Genomic DNA, 19,918 nt, shown 5'->3' on the forward strand with positions numbered 1-19,918 from the left:
GCGATATGTTCAAATGTGACTTTGATTTGCCCTTCAACAAGCAAACTTTGTGTTTTTCTTTCAGAATGGTTGAAACGTTTTAGAGAGTGGCTGGCTGCTGACAATGATCAGTAACATGTTAAAAGTACATTGTGTATATTGCACTCACTATCGACAACGCCCCTCCTGAAAAGGACAGTTGCCACAGACGTCTTTTTCAGCCAATGAGAGCAAGATGACGCCATACGCCCCATACACTGGTGTCAGAAGGAAGTTTCGGCAATCAGCAGAGACCTAGACAGCTTGGTTATTGAAACTGAGACAACGCATCTGAAGACAGGCTTGCTAGCAGGTGGCACTGACAAAAGCGGTATTGTTATTTTCACGTAAACTAGTGGCCACCAACGTGTGTCTAGTTTCGTGACACTTAAGCCAGAGCGTCGCATGCGACCTGCAGACAGAGCAGCCTAACGTTAAACTACCAGCATAAAGTAGCTAGGATAGCTGTCTAGCTAAACTCGAACGAATTCATTTTTAGTATGGGTTCCAGAGCGTCGTCATTACTTAGAGAGGAGGACATCGAAGAAATCAAAAAGGAGACTGGATGTAAGTTACTGTTTCTGTGTTGATGTTGTGTTTTTGCATTCATTGATCGTGTTGTGTAGGTGAATGCTAGCTGACAAGTTAGCTAGCTAGACTTGATTGATGTTGCGCAAAGATAACATTTCTAGCGGCTAGTTAGCGTATGTTAAACAGCGAGTCCTGGTTAAGTTTCGCTTGACTGTTAGCTATATTGTTTCAAAGTTAATTGAATATATTTAATGCAGCAATTGTGTGAAGTGGAGTACGTTTGCCAGCACAAACATTAATTTGAGGTGTGGGGTAGCTTAACTGATTTGTTAGTCAGCTAGCTAGCAAACTCGCCAGATATCTGTAGCTGTCTCACCCGGTAACTTAAGTGACTTGAACGTTTGTACCTGATGTAGTAACTGTGATAGTGAAATCTTTGATAACTGCACTGAATTAACAGTTACATCCATTGTTACCTTTGTCAGTTAACCCATCTCATCGCTGTCACCCTTACAGAAAGTGCACTGACCATGTAGGTGGTGTCAAAATCAGAGGTTATTTATGTCTGAATTATTCGAACGTAGGTTGACTTTATTGCGATATGTGAATTAAAAGTTGGCACTGCATACATAGTGTTTATGTAGTTAATACATTTAATCTGAAAGAAATACTAGTACTTGCAAATCTATCTAAATATAAAACAAATCTAAAAGATTAGGAAGTTTGAAAGATATTTAATAAGGGATAGAGAAAAGCAAGGCTTTTTTGCTTAGGTTTCTCAGGTTGCTAACTGAGTGAAATGACCTGGAAGCATCGTCATAATCAGAGTTGGCACAGCCTGCTTTCACAACAAATGAATGCCCAATATCAAGGCACATTAGCCTACTTGCAGGATTAAGTCGCTGGAACTATATGGTCAACATTTTGGAGAATCTCCACCAGCAACAATAACCAGTATAAGGGCAGACCACTCTCCTTTTCGGATCTCATAATAAATATTTGATTTGCCACAATTAGTGTACCTGTGCCAACAGGACGTCTCACAGAATTGAAAAGGAGGATTTGTAGATTTGTATATGGTGGCTTCTTGGTCAGAGCCAGAACTACCTGACTGCTTCAGTTGGCCAATAGCTCACCAGCCACATGCAGACCGAGTGCCCCCTCCCCGTTTAATGTTTTATTTTTAAGTGGGCTGCTGTATAATATAATTTTGATAAGGCGTCACTTCTGTTAGCCAAAAGGAACAGAGACACTTTTTAAAACTAATACGACTCTGGTGTAGCCTACTAGCCTACAATAAAACGGCCGGCTAGATAGAAGTTAATTAAGTTAAATACACTGGCTCAACGTATCCAAGAGCCAAGCAAACTTGTTAGTGACTAACAGAGATCTCTGTCATTTTTCTTGATCTTAAGCTGTTTGTAATTATATTATCTACAATGAAATAATATTTTATTAAATAATTGCATGGTGCATGTTAACTGGATGAGTCTAGCATCACAGTTGGCGGGCCTAGGCCTGTCATGCCTGTCCATTGGCTACATCCCTGACTGACTGTCGTATGTGCGAACACAGCCTTTGCCTCAGAATGACTACAACCACTTATGGATTACAATGGATGGCTCCAAAAAACCTCTAACCACTCCAGAGAGAAATAATGGGCAATGTTTTGGTGAAATTCCATGAGTCTCCCACTGACTTCAATAGGGCAAGGGCTTTCTCATGTCTGCTATAAAGGGGTATCATCCCCTTCCCCTTGCAAACAGTGAACACGGAAGTGGTTGTACGTTTGCGGCTCTTTCTCCGTCTCAATCATCTCTAGCGGTTGTCTGTTTTGTTTATTCTCATTAACAAGTGCAATGGAAAATGGCATGAGGTCAAGGAAAAGTGGTTAGGAATTTTATTTTGACTATTTGACCACAGCCAAAAAGAGACAAAGAAATAAAGACATGTATGTGAGTAAATTGATGCATGGATGGATAGATAGGTAGAGAGAGAGAGAGAAGTAGAGAGTGAGTGAATGAGAGAGGGGTTATACAGTTGATGAAGGTATTAAGATGGATAGATGATGACGTTGACTGTTGATAATTCACATAGAATGTTGAAGTTGTGACAATTTCACCATAAATTTCAATGGGAAACTTTTACTTGTTTATCGTAAAATATTTAAAAACGTATACAGTGTAGAAAAGAGGCGTCAGAAATGACAACCCCTGAAGCTTTAGTTGCCACGAAGGCCCACAGTAACGGCGAGGGTTGATTTGAAGCTGAGGGTCCATGCCCCGGACGTGTGGTAGAAAATCTTTCAAGGGCTAAAATATACACTCTCTTAGCATGTTAAAAATAAACGCCTCTCCAGCCGTCAGATGTGGTGCCGTCAGTGTTGTGGCATCAAGCCTTAGCTTTTCAGATGGCTAACTGTTTACGTGACTCACTTTGGAACGCTCAGTGTATACTTCAGGGCAACAGTTCTTGGGAATTATAAAGTAATAATTGCATTGTTTGAGCACTGACAAACTTCCCTTATGGTCTAGGGGTGAATGAAGTCTAATGGTTTACCTTGATAAACTCAGTTCATGGGCCTTGTCAGTCTTGTTATTGTTTTCTTATGCTTTTAAGCCACCCCACCAACAGCAGGGTGCACAACTTCGGGTGTGCACTCACAACTCAAGCCTTGAAAATGTTTTGTTTCACCCATTGTTGCAGTTGTGTTGTGTAACTACATTTGAGGCAATAGAAGGGGGGGGGGGGGGGGGATTTCTGATCTCCCAGGTCAAATTTCCACCTCTGGGACTGGAACAACCAGTTGAAATTCCATGGTTGAGAATGAACTATGACCACTCCCCTTCAAGACCCTTGAGGAGAGAGGCAGTAATCTTACCTAATTACTTAAAGTCCGGCGTCTGTACACACCCATCTCTGGCCACGGGATTATGTTTCATTGCGTAAAGGTTCATCCCCATGTACCATTTGAAATAATGACCTTTCAGAACTCTCTCTCTCCCCCCCCCCCCCCCCCCCCTCTTTCTCTTGCAGTTTCCCACAGTCAGATCACACGTCTCTACAGCCGATTCCACAGCCTAGATAAAGGAGAGAATGGAGCACTCAGGTAAACTATGCATCCACCTGAAGAACACTCCACTTCTTACCCCTACTGTCATCTAGCAAACCCATGAGCTCTGACCTACTCAGTCTCCTTCCTCAGATACACCGCCTGACACACTTCCTACCCCTCTACCAAGTGTACATCACTTGACAGTCACTCTCCCAAATGCCTTACACATGGATGTAATCGCATACCATATGTCTCAACAGTCCCACATGAACTTACACAGTCATGCCTCTTTATGTAACATTCAAGACTGAGCAATATGGAGGCCACTTTGAAATAAGAACTAGCCAAAGAAGTTTGGACAGTGGACTTTGCATAAGCTTTTGGTGATATTAGATAAGGAGGGTAATTTCAGCTGGACGTGATGACATGATTTGTCTGAGTGGAGTAACTGTGCCATATTCAGCATGGCAGGATATTTGTATTCAGCATACTTTTGTTCATCATTACCCTGTCTGGCTCCTAAGTAACCATTTGGTGTCAATATTTTACAAACCTGACTCCTGTGAGCTACTGCCAGCCTTAGAAACTGTAGAAACGTAGCATGTGTCTCCTTTACATGCTAATGTGACTAGGTGAAACCTTAGTCTGGGGGGTGTATTTGTCCAGTGCTTTGATGTATGCAAATATGTAATAGTTTGAACAGAAAGTGTGTGACTGAATAGTCTAAACAAAACCTCCATTCATTTGAGTGTCTGTGTTTGGGGAAGTTGGGTGATTGCAAGTTGGCAGCACAGAGTTTGTTAATATAAACTGAACCATTGTGTTGTGAATACTTTTGCAAGTCCAAAGTTTGGTTTGAGTTGGGTGTAGCCTTTGAACTACATGTTTAAACACTGATCAGTTCTATTGGACATTCATCAGAGCATAACTACAGGGATAGACTTAACGTCGTCACACTATTAAGAGTGTGATGGACTTAAGTTCTTTGTCAATAGATGTTCATCTCTACTGTTCTAGAAAGATCAATAGAGGAAACCTACAGTAAAGAAGACTGTTAGCGCACAGAACAAATAACGAAATATGTTCATCAGAGCCCACCTGCGCTAACTGTTTTTATTATTTTATGGACATGCTGTCTGAAGGATAAAAAGAACAGAATGATAACTTTGTTTTGAGTCACAACAGGAAGATATCAGATATTTCCGTTGAAACACTGAGTCCTCTCTGTAGTGTTTCTTTATTAAACATTGAGCTGATACCTCTATTGTCATTGTGAAGAGGAAGTGCTGTTCAAGGGGACACGGCGTAACACTTGTGTGGCCGTGACTGAGGTTCACGCCAAGGTGACTCAGCCTAATCACTCATTAGTTGCCACAACACTGTCTCAATAACTGGTTCCTACCTTGTTTCTGTTCCCCAGTGTATCTGGTTGAAACGTGTAAACACAGATTTTTGATGGATGTGGCAAGATATCTGGCAACACTCCCCTTCAGACTAGCTGCCACCGAGCTCCCACACGTTCACACACACACACACTCTAATAAAACTCACATGCTCATTTTCTGTCCTTCAGCCGAGAAGACTTCCAAAGGATTCCAGAGTTGGCGATCAATCCTCTAGGAGACCGCATAATCAATGCCTTCTTTCCAGAGGGGTGAGTGTTTGTTTTAAGGTTTGCAGAGGGGTGAAATCTCACATGTGTGGTCAGGACCAGATCTGGTCTTCCATGGACAAAAAATTGTTTACAGTCTTAAAGTTTGATTGACAAGAATATCACTGTCACTAAGAAATACAAATAGGATCCATTTGTAGAACAAGATCAAGCCCAGTGCTGACCCAGTGAGTCGCCTTACATAGCCACACATACAGTCCCCAGGGCCCTATAAAAACAGTACAGATATTTAGTGGTCTGCCTGCTGCTGCTATGGCTGTACTTACAATACCCCTCGAAAAAGGCCTCAGTCTGCAGTCTCCTACTCAGAACTGAGGTTGGAGGTCTGTGCCATGTTCCGTTTGGGCGTTTTGTTTATTAGTTTTTGACCATCCCGGCTATGGTCGTCTTTGAAGCCCAATGCTTTTTGAGACGACGCGCCCTCAGGCGTATCATTACTCTCCCAGAAAAATCCGGCATGTGGGCGGTTTAATTGCAGCCATTGCGTCTAATGGTTTATGGTGTTTACGCTGCTTTTCTCCCTCTCTTGTTTTGTTTGGTTAAGAGGAACCCTTTTTTAGAGTATGAATTTCTGCGGCAGTGCCAAAGAAAAGAAAAACGTAAAACTACCCCAAGGTGAAGTTAACACAGCTTGATGCCTGCGTGCCATCAGACTCACTGTGAGCTGCACTCTCAGTAGGGTTGGCAGCCTGTCTTGGCAGACCCCTAGCCGTAAACCACTCTGTCCTTGCCTCTTCATCCGCTCTTTAAATCAAGGCACGTGCTGACAGTGGTCCACTCTCTAATTTGAGCAGGCGACCGCGTACTCTCGGAAAAGGTTCTGGTTCAGCACAGCTGAGGGACGTACTTGCCCTAAGGCCCTTACGGAAGAGGCAGGGCGTCTTAGATTTGTTGTTTGCTCGGCAAAACTGAAATGTGAAAGCGGTTTCAGCTTCGTCCTTGGCCTGTCTGGCTGGAGCATGAGTCATGCTGATCAGGAGAATCTCTCAGACAGATGAGGTTTTCCCTACTGAGGTGTGCAGTGAAAAAGGAGTTTGCCAGGCCTGCTTCTTGGTCTGAAGAGAGAGCAGAGATAAACGGCTATCTGAAGATGCATAGATGCGTCACACAAATCACTGTTTATGTCTGCAGTGGAAGCTGTCACACGCATTGATATTTTTAGAGCGGGTGTTTGTTATTGACAGTCTCTGACAGCCATTGTTCTGTTTGCCTCTCAGCGAGGACCAGGTGAACTTCCGCGGGTTCATGCGGACGCTGGCTCACTTCCGGCCCGTGGAGGACAATGAGAAGAACAAGCACCTGGACGCTTCAGAACCCCTCAACAGCAGGAGCAACAAGCTGCTCTGTAAGTTTAGCTCCGCTCCAGCACGCCCCCCACACCACTCACTCCACACTGATGCACATGTATTACGTGACAGACTGGCTTGTCCCATTCATTTCTGCTTAACACCTCATCCACTGTCAGTGTCCGTCACCTCTCATCGAGGACAGGCTGTCAAATTTGTTCCGGTTCTTCAGTTTCAAAACAAACCCCACACACTAGTTGCCTAATGCCTGACTTCTTTCTCACTCACTCACTCTCTCTCCCTCCCTTTTGCAGTTGCTTTCCGGTTGTACGATTTGGACAGGGATGACAAAATCTCTAGAGATGAGCTCCTACAGGTGAGTGTATTTCCCCCTTATGCTAAAGAGATCAGACAATCCAGGTCTGAATCCTTCTCAAGGCTGTGGGAATGAATAAGGCTTTTGTTTTCAGAACAAAGACCCATCACACCTACTAAGTCACCTGAAACCAAGCTGTCTATTTTAATTCTGGTCTTAATTGTTGATTGTGCCACATTTCTGGTCATGGGAATAGTGAGCTATTGTCTGTAATGAATCTAAATCAGGAGTTTACACGGAGTAGATGACTCAGCACAACAAGTAGACCTGGCATGATGTCACTTTGTGGTTGTGTTACTCCTCTCCTCTTGTCCCGTGCTACGACTACTGGAGTTGGTAGCTGTGGTCAAGGTGGCTGGTACAGTGACACGTCTTACCATGCAATTACCCTTAGCTGGCAGTCTGGGGACAGAGGATTAACTGTCTGCCAGGGTTTATCTGCCATCACCTGCTATCTGCTGTGTTAAACATTGTTCAGTGCCTCACAATAACTGTCTGAGGAGGGCTTTATGTCCAACCCAAAGGCTAAACTATGACTGCTTGTTTGGTCATAACGGTAGCATTATAGTCATCGCATAGAAAGGTTCAGAAGTTCAGGGGTCTGCGCTGTCTGTAACTCCTGTGTTTATACTCTCTTAGGTCCTAAGAATGATGGTGGGCGTAAACATCTCAGACGAACAGTTGGGCAGCATCGCTGACAGAACCATTCAGGAAGCTGACACCAACGGGGACATGTGCATTTCCTTCAGCGAGTTTATCAAGGTCGGCCAAAATGCACTCCCTACTTGGCACAGTTTCTTTTGGCTTTGTCTTTGCATAAAAATGGCAGACTTTAAAAAATAAATTTAATTCATTAATTTAAAAAAATCTTGTCAGTCTTCTGGTCTCTTAGATGTGCCAGTCATGTCTCTCCTGTGACAAACAAAATGACTAGTGAACCTCGCTGATGATGTGCTTGACCTCCTCCTAGGTGTTGGAGAAGGTGGATGTGGAACAGAAGATGAGCATCCGATTCTTGCACTAATAGATGGCGCCGTTGACTGGATTGAATCTCAGCCACGCCAGTTGAAAAGCAAGACCCAACTCCCCTTCCCACCCCTTCATCTCAACATGCCAGGCCACTTAGGCCCTGCAGCACATGCTTGCTGAGTGTCTGGTAGCTAGCCTTGTTCTCAGTTCAGCATTTGCAACGTCAGACTCTCTGCCTTGCACTGCTGTGTGTGATACAAAGGGAATACTTGCGTGCCTTGGAATTTTGTTTCTGACCATCACCATGGTTATCCCTTGCCTAACCTTCCACTCCGTGTGAACCCTTATTTATTGTAGATCTCCCAGTCAGGCATTGGTAATTATGTTAGTGGTCCTAGTAGCAGTGGAAAGTTACCATACACAGATTCAGTTTTAGTGGAACAAAAATACCTAATAAGGCTTTATGTGTATCATCGTTGTGGCAGATGTTGTGCAGGCAGAATGTTGTCTTGTCATTTAAGGCCAAACGTATCCAGCTAGTGGGAATGAGTTATTTATTAACACAGTCAGGGAACAGCATTACTTTTGCAGAGCTGTTTTATGTCCCAGTCAGATCTGACTTGTGAGTTATCACTCCAGATGCCATTCATTGAGGGCTACATGCGATATGTCTTTTGTTTTGTTTTTTTGCCACTGCTGTTACCATTTTGTCATTTTTTTCTTCTTCTTTACAATTGTACACACTGAAAGGCTGGTCTAACTTTGTCTCCCTTTCCGGCAAGCGACTTGGAAGAGAAGGCTCAGATAGCATGAAAACAGTAGAAGTTTCAGTTAGTTTCCTCATTCTTGCACTGTGGCTGGCGTCATTGTCAGGATTTATATGAATCTACAGTAACCCCACCCCACCCCCCAGTGTTCTCTCATCTTAGCATTCCAGGGACTCTTGTTCTGTGGTCTGTAGATCTTTAATTAAGGGCCCATCAGTTTGAAACACAAATGCCATGGTCCAACTTCAATTCTGAGTCCCAGATTTATGTATTACTTTGTTTTGGTCCAATGAAGTGCCATGCTATCACTCTCCACGCCTTCCTTGATCACATGGTTTCACTAGAAACCAAATGGCTGTGGTTGTCAAGTTCCTTTAAGCAGGTTTGCTTCACTGCCAGTCGCTTTGACTCACCACAGAGTATATCCAACTGCACTGTAGGTAAAGTGGTTTGACCTTGACCAGGTGACGACAGAGCACAGAAATCAAGGTCAGTACCACTTTGTCCCAGAGAACTGACTATATTATCTGTTAGCAGTAGATGACAATTCTAGATTACATTTTCAGTCAAGATCAATTACCTTGTTTGTTTGTTTTATATATATATAGATATATTATATATAATTACAGTAGTTAGGGAAAGACTAGATCAAGGTACTTTAACAAGGGGCTGTGACAACGTTTGAGTTGCTGGAAGTTGTCCTCAGTGTATTGTGGATGAGGGCAAATGTATCTTTTGAAGCTACATTTATGAATTGAGTCGTCCTCTTTTAAGAGATCACCGGCACAGATTTTAAATTATCAGCGGCACTGCATTGATGCTAAAAGGTTTTGAAAAGTCTTTTAAATTAGTTTTATTAAAAATGTGATTTATCAATCATACATGAATGGAAAAATGTAAAGAAATCTATAACTCTTAAATGAGGATATCATTGATGATGGTGTAAGGTTTTTAATTAAAATAAAATACAAGTGCCATACTTGTTTGGAGTGTCATGTCATACTGTCTTGAATGATTAATTAACCTTTGCATTATTTCATTACCGACATTCACATTGAGAAATGTGTTAATGATTCAATGTAATTCATCAGCAGATGATATTGAGCATTCCAGTAATCTCACTCCTGGTCACATCACCTAGATCTGCTGAAGGATCTGGAAGTGAGGCTAGTGTGCTCTCTGGTGGCTCCTTGGTTGTATAGCGCTCATGTGTGTTCTCAGTCAATATAAACTTGACTTGTTGACTTGTTGTTAAGGCTGCGTTCATGACACGTCTGTAATTGGAGAAAATACAAGCTCAGACTCAACTATTTGAACGCACAGTCGGAATTTTTTCTCGGAAACTCGTGCGGAAAAGCAGTGCTTCGATTTACCCGACTTCATGTTACAACAACTACAATCATGGCGTCCTCTGTCGTGACCCTAATATTCGAAACGCTGTTTAATTACTTTAAGAAGTTATTTACTATTGTCTGTGATATGTTTAATGTATTAGTGAAGTTGCCAGCGTAACAGTTTTTCAAAAGACATTTGTAATCATTTATACTAGTCTGATGGGGCTTGATTGACAGGAGCATAATTGGTTAATAAACAAAAATACGATAAGGTTAACGTAGCCTACTTAAGAGGCCATACAGGCGAGACGATAGATGTTGCTGCAGACATCTTTATTGTTTTGTTGTTGGGTTTACTGAGTTTACCATAGTCTTGATCGCAACTTAAACAGTCATTTTTCAGCCTCCATAGGCCCATAGGAATGTAGTTAACACAAACTGTTTCCAATGTTTTAAGGCAAAAGGTTGCAACTCGCTCTCCCGCCCACAACATTTGGCAGCCGGGGTGAGATGTCCACACCTAAACAAAGCTTCAAAACTATGAATTTAAAAAAAAAAAAATCTGTTATCTGATGACAACCATGTCTGCCTCTACCTGGCTTTCGAACTTTTTTTAGAAAATGTTCACCAAATGCCAAGACTACTGCCATGGCTTAGTGTTAAATAAACCCACTAGGCAGAGAACTATCTCTCAAATATATCACTCGTCTACGGTGAGGAGAACATATTCCCTTGATACACAATAGCGTAATGATAATGAGCGCGTTGACCAGACAGAGTGCGCTGCTGTCGTGAGCGTTATATCTTGCTCCATGTAGCCAACTGGTGTAGCTTGTCGCTACACGATGGTAGTCCTTTGGGGGATCGTAGTCCCTCACATTGCGCATGCGTCATTTTGCGACACTGTCGACTGCTGTCGACAGCGAAGCCGCGCGCGCATGCGTCACAACGACAGATCCGTTTTCAATCATGGAGAAAAGCGACGAAAGACGGTTTTTTGAAAACATCACCATTTATTTAAAAACAAAGATGTCACAGTGGACAAAACAGATGAGGTGGAGGATCAAAAAGTCTCCCCAGTTTCGTTTCATATGTTGACGTAGAGCCTTATGCTGTTAGCCGTTTACAACATAATTAAATATAACATTAAATATACCCACATTATGCGTTAAGACAAGCCCCATATGTTGACGTTTAAACCGTTTACAACATTATTAAATATTACGTTAAATAAACCTACATTATGCGTTAAGACAAGCCAGATATGTTGATGTTGAGCCTTATGCCGTAAACCGTTTGTGTCTGAGCATGCGCAATGTGAGGGACTACTATCCCCCAAAGCTTCCAGTACACTTCACTGTTGCGGGTGGGCTGGTTCAGGGCGGGTCTTCGATTTTGACGATGTGTCTGGTGCAATAGGCTTTAGTTAAAAGAACAGCTAGATAGACATGTGTTCGAGCGGAAGAACAAGTGGTATAACCTAACGGGAGAGTAATGGCGTAGTTGCAGCCCTCACGGGCCGGGCGAGAAGAACACCCTGGCCCGTGAGGAGCGACTATCTTGTACAGAGGAACCGAACAAACATGTCCCTGTGGTCCAGCAACACCGTTGTGCATGTAATTGTAGCGGTATGTATAGTCTACGTTTTGCTATATTTGAACAAACGTCTTCATGTAATCCTTTGTTGACCACTGTGCCTAACAATGTGCATTGCATATCACACAGTTCAGCTGCTAGAGGTATGAAAGGCTATGCTAATTTAAAGCAAAACCTGGCTCATTTGTATAGCTAAATATGTTTGCTGTTGCAGTGATAATCGTTTAGTTAGAAATGTAGCTATGTAATCCACGACAGCCGTATTGTCATTTTGTTACCATGAAGTCCAGATCTCAGTATTTAATAGTAGGCTTACATTATTGCACGACTTTTAATTACATTAGGCTATTTATTATTATGTGTAATTTATCGTTGATGGCACAAGATTCAATTGGCTTTTTTTTAGGACCAAATGCTGTTTTATTTTTCAGAACCCTATTGCCTTGTTTTTCACTTCACGGGGGAACAATTTGACCATTTCATAAATACCACGGCCAACATTCACACATTGAAGAGGGTAAGCAAAAAATATACTTGATTTAAAAAGAAATGAAATTTCACATTGTTGATTGGATTTAATATGGAACACTCACATAACAAATACTTTTTTTCACAGCTCAAATGCATCCCAAAGCCCATCACCAATTTTGTGCTACCCTTAGAAGGATGTCTCGTTTCATTCTTGACAAAGGATGCTTACTTAAGAGGACTAATAGACATGCAAGGTCTGCAGTGATCAAGTTGTAGATGAAACAGCCAAGGTCAAATGCTGGGCTCGGGAGAAATGGTGGTAATCACTGCAGAGATCACATTTCCATAAAACCAAATATGCCCATCCAGCTGCCCCACCTTGTTGAAAATGTAGCTTCTAGAAGTCTATACATTTAATTGTAGCACCAGTGGCGGTTTTATGGTGGCAGATTGGGATTAAGAAATTATGTTCTGATGACTGTCTTGAATTTAAATTATTATTTTTATTTTATTCCTCACATATCAAAGGATGTTTTTCTGGCATGTGATGTTGAATCACACTTCAGTCGTACTTCCAGTACATTTCTGTCAATAATCTTCTTTTTTTTTTTTTTTTTTTTACTTAAAATGTGGCAAAGGAATAAGTAGTTAATGGACGTCAAACAAGAAGTAATTCACTACCTCACTGACAATATGTATATATATATAGTGACAATTGTAATCTATTAAGCCCCATCCTTCCTGAAGTTCAAGTTTGCATTATAGAAAAGACAGCATGTTCTTCTTCGAGTGTGAAGGAAGAAGACATGCTTATTACTTTTAGGGAATGATAGACAATCCTAGAAACATGGCATGCATTTTAAATCTGATCTCTGATCTCTGATCTCTGACCCCATTCATTCATTCAGCTAAAACATTCAGTGTGGCTATATCGTTTTCCATCTCATGCATGCATCCATATCAGAAAGGTATTCTGGCCAAGATGGTATTTTGTTCATTTGTTCATAGAGGTATACTATCCATATTGCATTTTGTTTTGTAGCATGATTCTGTTTGACTCCAAATGCCCTGAATTGGTGATTGTAAGGTTAAGGTAAAATAGAGGCTTGTTGAGTATGTGTACCAGTACATGCTGTACGTGTTTGCAATGATTTTGAGAAAGAACTAGGTCCAAGGTTCATATGGTCAACCCTGGATATGGGATTTGTGCAATATATTTCCCCTCCCTTTCCCTTACACCTGTAATGGTTTTGATATAAATATGTATATTGTAAACAAGTGAGAAGTTGTTCAAATAACAACAAAATCACCAATGTCTTCCATTAAGAAATGTATAGTCCCATATGCTTATGTAGCAAGCTTTTAGTGCCAACATTATACATGGCCATGCATGAGAGGTAGTGATGCTTGCTGAGTAACATAGTTCTAGTAATATACTTATATATTTTAAGGTGTATACAGTATAGACAGAACAAACTTTAGTTACCAACTGGGATGTAGCATCCTTTCCAACATTAGTCTGAGATTGCGCCGAAAGTGGGGACTCCCCATTTCTTTGTTTTTCCATCTCAAACCACATAGACGGGCCTGTCTGAAGAGTTGTGTGTTGTAGGCAGGAGGGAGTAGTGGCTTTGACACTGAAGGCATAAAGACACCACACGTTTGACCTGGCCAACAGCTGACTTGCATGTCCATTTTCACAGCCCCAGAGATACACGTTATAATGCTGTCGTCATATTTATGGGTTTGGCATGATTTTGGTTGGTGCTAGTTTAATTGCAGTTTGATGGGTTGTTTGTGTCATCCATGATGTACCAAAATTCTGTCATAAGCATTTCCTCAAATACATGAGACTGGACCCTCAAGGAAGGTTGTGTAGCAGATATTTCACCACATGTACAGTAGACCTCTTACAATTTGAGAGTAGCATTCCTAGGTGCAGTGCCTGCCACAGTAAGCTTCACGTTTCAGTTTCAAGTTATGAGTTTATCATCTGACTCATATTCAGCCCTTGCTGAATTTTTGGCTCTTAAATATCTCCGAACACAAATGCCATTTTAATAATGATTAAGATCTTCAACTCTTTAAATAATGTCTCCTCAGTTCAGATTATACTAGCTGCTTGGTCAGTGAGGGAGTGCTTGTGTGTACATTTTTTAAAATTTGCATATTGAGTAGCAGTTGGTGGTATGACCCAAAGCAATCAGGACCAGTCTTCATTGCACAATTGCGAACACCTCCTGTTAAGGTTCTCAGACTCAGTGTGGGATGTGTCCTTAAGTTGGTAGATTACTAAAGTAGGTTAGATGACCTAGATCAGAGTAGCACAGAATTTTAACACTAGGTAAACAGTAGGTTATTAGAGTATTAACAATGTTGAGATCAAGTATTCAAATATTGTCATGTAAATAAATACCTCAATGATTGGAAATCAGAGTAAGACTTAAAAATAGTTGTAATAAAATTGAAGCCATAGCATATATAGAGTTAGGAGCAATACAAGAGTTATGCATGATTGTAGGGCCAGGTCTGGTTTAAATTAATCTTTGCGGAATGGAAACCGTTAGCGTATAAATTGTGTTCAGTGTTGAAAAGAATATGTAAGGTATCATTAGTAATGGTGGTGGAGAGAGGCTTAGCAATCCCAGCTATGAGATGTATTGATTCAACAGAATACATGTGGCAAGGAACTGAAACCACATCATTTAGTAAGCTTGCTGTTGGGTTTTCTTGTAGTTGGGAACAGAACAATTTTCAGAAATACCACTGAAGAAAATGTAAAGTAATGTAATGTTGAGTATGCAAGGGGCATTCCAGCATGTGTCCATCGCATGTTTACATCATAATGACATTAAAACAGTATCATTGTCAGATGCACATTAAGAATATGCATTGTATCGCAACCAAAAGCAATAGAACCTGTGTAGTGGTTTTGTTAGTACAATTACTAGTATTTTATGGATGAACACACTAAACTGTATGTCCACCATTACCATGGCAACAGAGCTCTCTTTCTGTGACCATGATGGCCAAAGGGAGTAGCCCTGTGTCAGCATGAGGACCTCCCTGAAACGCTGCTGGTAGATGAATGGTGACAACGATGACTCATAAAACACTGCTCTCATCTGTACTGTACAGTGAGAGATACTTATCATTAATTGTAACCACATAACATTGCAAAGCCAACCCCTCTATGATAAATTATGGACATTATGTTGTGAAAATAACTATGAATTAATATAGTCTCAGTCTATAGGAATGCAGTGGAAATAGTGTTTGCATGATGGAGAAACTTAAGAAATGTGTAGTGCTGCATGCAATAATGACTTTTTTTGTTTGAATATGACTTACAAATAATCATTGCTTGGAAAATGGATTGGTGACTACAGCATTGTTGTGAAAAGAATTTTGTGTCGATCAGAAAATCTCCCATAATTCTTCTGGTATCCTGTTACTTGTGTTAATTTGTGAAAGATGCAAAGTCTCTTAGGAACTGTTTATGAAATTACAGAAAAGTCAATGTAACTGCAATTACTCAATGATTGTTTGCATCACCGTAAGCACACGATTGCTTCAAACTGGACATAAATAAGTTGATATTGCTGAAAATTGAAAAAGGTGTGAACGTGTCACTTTTGCAATATTTATCTTGGTCCTTTTTTATCATTTACTGGCACATTTAATACAGTGACCCAAATATATGAATTTGGATAATAGCCTATTTAATCTGTTGTAGCTCACTGTAATGTCATTTTGCAAAGTTATTACCAGATGCAAGTTTATGTTACAGAAAGGCACAACTACAACACTTGGAAATTGGTGAAATTCTGTTGTCAAACTCCAAATGATACGACTGTAGGTTTTGTCTGAACTATGCACTCAAGAGAGGCACCAAGCATGCTAAAATGAGCCTCTTAACCATTTTGTTGAAAGTGAAGAAAATGGATCACATATGTAGCAATAAAAAGCAGCATGGTGCCAATCATACAAATGCCTGTTGTCATTTTTGTGCCATTGTCTTTTCAGTGTTCTTAACTTAAGATCATATGGCTGTAAGCAACAGTATGCATGAATTTACCACTTTTTGAAGCGTGCTTTTATTAATTTTGATTATATATGTTTAAGTAAGCACAGATAAACAAACCAAATCATTCCACTAGCCGCTCAGGCTATAGTCTGTGTAGTTCTGTGGTCCAGGTTGGAAACCGCAGGAAAATGTAAGAAAAGTTCTACATAAAATTAACCAGGATAGACCTATTTGTTGTAATTTATTAATAGTCATCCATGTGAAATTATCAGGTGTGCAGCTACAGAATAGAGCAGATGTAATTACAGAGTAAACAAAGATAAAACATACACTCCCACATGCCTACAAGTAAATATAAACACTACAACATCTCTGAGTAAACCCACATGTCGGATATGGTCATCAAGACTGTTGGACTGTTCGTTCAGCGATGGTGACTTCAGCACCCGATCCTCCTGGTTACTTTCCCCGGCAGAGCAAATCCTTTAGGAGCTCCAGTCTCTTCATCTGACTCTCCAGGTCCTGTTTGAGCTGCATATCAACCCCAAGGAAGTAAGGAGAAGAGGAAGTGACATGTTGTCTTGTCCAACTGGACTGCTTCACTAAAAATATTTCACCATTAACTGTACATGTACACAAAGACAATGTTCTCACCTCGGAGAGCTCTCCTCCCATCGACTTTTGCTCAAAGTTGAGAGTAGATCCATTGACCATCGTGCTGTTCTTCACATTATAACTGTATCAATAAGAGATCAAAAAGTGTTTGACACTTGCAGTGACTTCAATCTCACAGAATCAGTATGAGATTTATTGGCCAAGTATGTTAACACACGAGGGATTATGGTTCTGGCCGTTGGTGTCTCTCAAGCAATACAGACAATATGCATATTATTTACAGACAAAACACAACACATAAGCAATATACAGATTACACAAACGATATACATAAAGTGCAAGTGTGCATGGTAGCACAAACAACAATCACCTATGGGAGTTGTATGTATGAGTATTATATACAAAATACATTGAAGGGAAGCAGAGTGTAGTGACTATCTGAAGAAAGAGTCGCTATGGCATTTCAGGTGATATTGGTCAGCTATTTATAAGGGTGATGGCATGAAGAAAGAAACTGCTCCAGTGTATAGCAGTTTCGGTATACAGATTGTGTCCAGGGTGTGAGTAGTCTCTAATGATTTTCCTCGCATGTTTCCTGGTTCTTGAAGAGTACAAGTTCTGAAGGGGTGGGCAGGGGAGCACCAAAGATTTGTTCTGCTGTCCTTACTGTTTGCTTCAGTTTGTTTTCCATCTTGTTTTATGCTGCTCCAAACCAAACCGTGATGGATGTTCACAGGACAAATTTGATGACTACGGTGTAGAACTGGCTGAACAGCTCCTGTGGCAGACCATACTTCCTCATTTGTTGCAGAAAGTACATAGGCCCCTCTGAGGATGGAGCCGATGTTGGTCTACCACTTCAGGCCTTGGGAAATGGTAGTTCCCAGAAACTTGAAGGTCTCCATGGTTGTCACAGGGCTGTTGGATAGTGTGAGGGGGAGCAGTGCTGAGGGGTGTCTCTTAAAGTCAACTGTCGTCTCCACAGTTGAGCGTGTTCAGCTTCAGGTTGTTCTGACTGCCCCAGCCATTGCCATCTTGGATGAGTCCATGACTGTAGTGTCGTCTTAAAACCTCAGGGATTTAACAGTTGGGTCCTTGGAAGTGCAGTCGCTTGGTGTAGAGGGAGAAGAGCTGTGGGGAGAGGACACTGAAGTCCACAAGAAGGATCCTTGCATGTGACCGTGGCAGTCAAGGTGCTGCAGGATGCAGTCTAGTCCCACTGACTGGTTGGCAAACTGCCCGGGGTCCAGCAGGTGTTCAGGACATTCTTCAGGTGGGCCAACACCAGTCGTTCAAGGAACTTCATGACGACAGATGCCAGAGCGACAGGCCTGTAGTCGGTCAGTCCTGTGATGGAGGCTTTGATGATGGTGGAGTGTTTGAAGCAGGAAGGGACCTCACAGAGCTGCAGGAATCTGTTGAAGATCTGAGAGTTGTATATGCAGAAGGTCTTGATTGGCACACACGTCTTCACAAAAGCTGACGTAAGATGCCATATCGTCAGTCAGTTCATCAAGGTTGCCAGCTGCAGCTTCAAAAACAAAACCAATCGGTCTTTTAGTTCCTGCTTTGCCTCGCTGGTCCATTTCTTCAGTGTTTTCTAAGGTACCGGGTGTTTTTCTGTTGATGGATCTTATAGCCCTGTACATTAAACTCCTTAACCCTAAACTCCACCAATACAGGGAAAAGATGTCCCAGTAGCCCTGATGTTATGATGTTAATCTTGATTCTTTGTTACAGAGATGTTTTTTTATACATTTACATTTAGTAATTTAGCAGACGCATTTGTCCAAAGCGACGTACAAGGGAGAGAATATTCAAGCTACGAGCAATAGAACCTGGTGTAACAATAAATAAATACTACTTTACATAAGAAATATAACAAAATGAAATAAAAAAAGAAAGAAAGAAGTGCAGAAATGTAACTGCTGTAATTGCAAGTTACGCATTAGTCGAAGTGCCAGTTAGGACGGGAAGTGCTCTCTGAAGAGTTGGGTCTTCATGTTTTATATTCTTCAGACAGACAAAAATGGAAGAAAGTGACAGGCCATAAAAGGCACAATGATCTTATGAACCAACCTAATTAAGCGTAAGAATAACCTTGTAATGAACAAACGTAAATTGGAGTAGGGGCAGTACTGATCTGAATGATTGATGCGGCCTTACCAATTAATGCGGTCTTTCTGTAGGAGAAAAACATCGCGTAAAGCTGACAAATGCGGTGGGGTTGCCAGCAGCGCTCCGCCCACAACTGAAAAACAGCCAGAGCACTGAAGAGAATTGTATATACTGAAAGAAACCAAAAAGAGACAGAGGGATACTATAAGCATTAACGCTTCCAAGGGCAGTATATATTGAATATTTGTACCGTCCATTCTTGTTAGTAGTAGTCTAATGTTACAAACCAAGTAGCAAGAGGGCCCTCAAGGCTGGGCTTCTGATCACCTTTTACCAAAACATCTTCTGTGACTTCTGGAGGAAGGAGCACATCACATAAAACCCGATTAAGTAGTAACCTTTAGGCTTAATTGAGGTTTTCATAGCTATTGTCTCGTTTCTGATTACTTTCTAAACTAAAATCGCCCGCATAGCAGCAGCAGCAGCAAACTTCGCCCGTCGGAACTCCAGCTGTTAAGTTGCTATTTTAAGGTTTTCAGTGTATAAATGCTAATGTTTTAACTTAAGGTTGTAAGAATGACCAGATTACTCACTTAAACAGATGACAGAGTTCAAGTCAACATATTCGCCACATATTCCAAGAGAGTCGCCCAGGATTGTATTGCATTTTGCACAGAATAACACTAAAGTGCTTTTGTAATCAATTCTGCAGTTGATACTTTCATCCAAATTTACGTCCTTGAATTTCCCCAGTATAACGCTGGATAGAGAACAATCGGTGCTATTGATAGAATTAAACGAGTTGTTTTGACTGTATGCCATCTTATTTTGCTAGCTAGCTACATACATCCATCGGTTTTATTTCACGACTTTCATCCGTAAACACCGCGCTTTCATCTGTACTTCTACTTCTTCTGCTGGGGACTGGAAACAACCGATCTATAGGTTATACTGCCACCTATCGAAGGATATCATGCTCGAATGGGAAAAAAATTAACAACATGTCAAGACAAGTTATGTCTCCACATTACGTTGTATTAAACATCTCAGTATTTTTATACAGTATTTATTCAGCCTCCCCGG

The 19,918-nt window shown here is 41.2% G+C and overlaps 2 protein-coding genes and 1 long non-coding RNA gene across 3 annotated transcripts; 2 read left to right on the forward strand and 1 right to left on the reverse strand.

Annotated features, from left to right (window-relative positions):
- The first annotated feature begins 210 nt into the window (after nt 1-210).
- On the forward strand, nt 211-9,674 carry chp1 (calcineurin-like EF-hand protein 1). The gene is made up of 7 exons (XM_012823559.3): nt 211-585; nt 3,586-3,658; nt 5,178-5,258; nt 6,494-6,621; nt 6,877-6,938; nt 7,578-7,700; nt 7,909-9,674. The coding sequence occupies exons 1-7, from the start codon at nt 519-521 to the stop codon at nt 7,960-7,962; spliced, it is 588 nt and encodes a 195-aa protein (XP_012679013.1). The 5' UTR covers nt 211-518; the 3' UTR covers nt 7,963-9,674.
- A 1,667-nt stretch (nt 9,675-11,341) lies between these two features.
- Nucleotides 11,342-16,062, forward strand: LOC105896762. Its single transcript, XR_001162225.3, has 3 exons — nt 11,342-11,636; nt 12,036-12,121; nt 12,221-16,062. It is a non-coding gene; the product is annotated as an uncharacterized LOC105896762 (long non-coding RNA).
- A 264-nt stretch (nt 16,063-16,326) lies between these two features.
- On the reverse strand, nt 16,327-19,915 carry oip5 (opa interacting protein 5). The gene is made up of 5 exons (XM_012823088.3): nt 19,429-19,915; nt 19,123-19,189; nt 18,884-19,006; nt 16,757-16,838; nt 16,327-16,633 (listed from the first exon to the last, which is right to left on the reverse strand). The coding sequence occupies exons 1-5, from the start codon at nt 19,655-19,657 to the stop codon at nt 16,562-16,564; spliced, it is 573 nt and encodes a 190-aa protein (XP_012678542.1). The 5' UTR covers nt 19,658-19,915; the 3' UTR covers nt 16,327-16,561.
- Between the last annotated feature and the right edge of the window lie 3 nt (nt 19,916-19,918).

This window comes from Clupea harengus, chromosome 14 (genome assembly GCF_900700415.2).
Source record: "Clupea harengus chromosome 14, Ch_v2.0.2, whole genome shotgun sequence".
NCBI lineage: Eukaryota > Metazoa > Chordata > Actinopteri > Clupeiformes > Clupeidae > Clupea > Clupea harengus.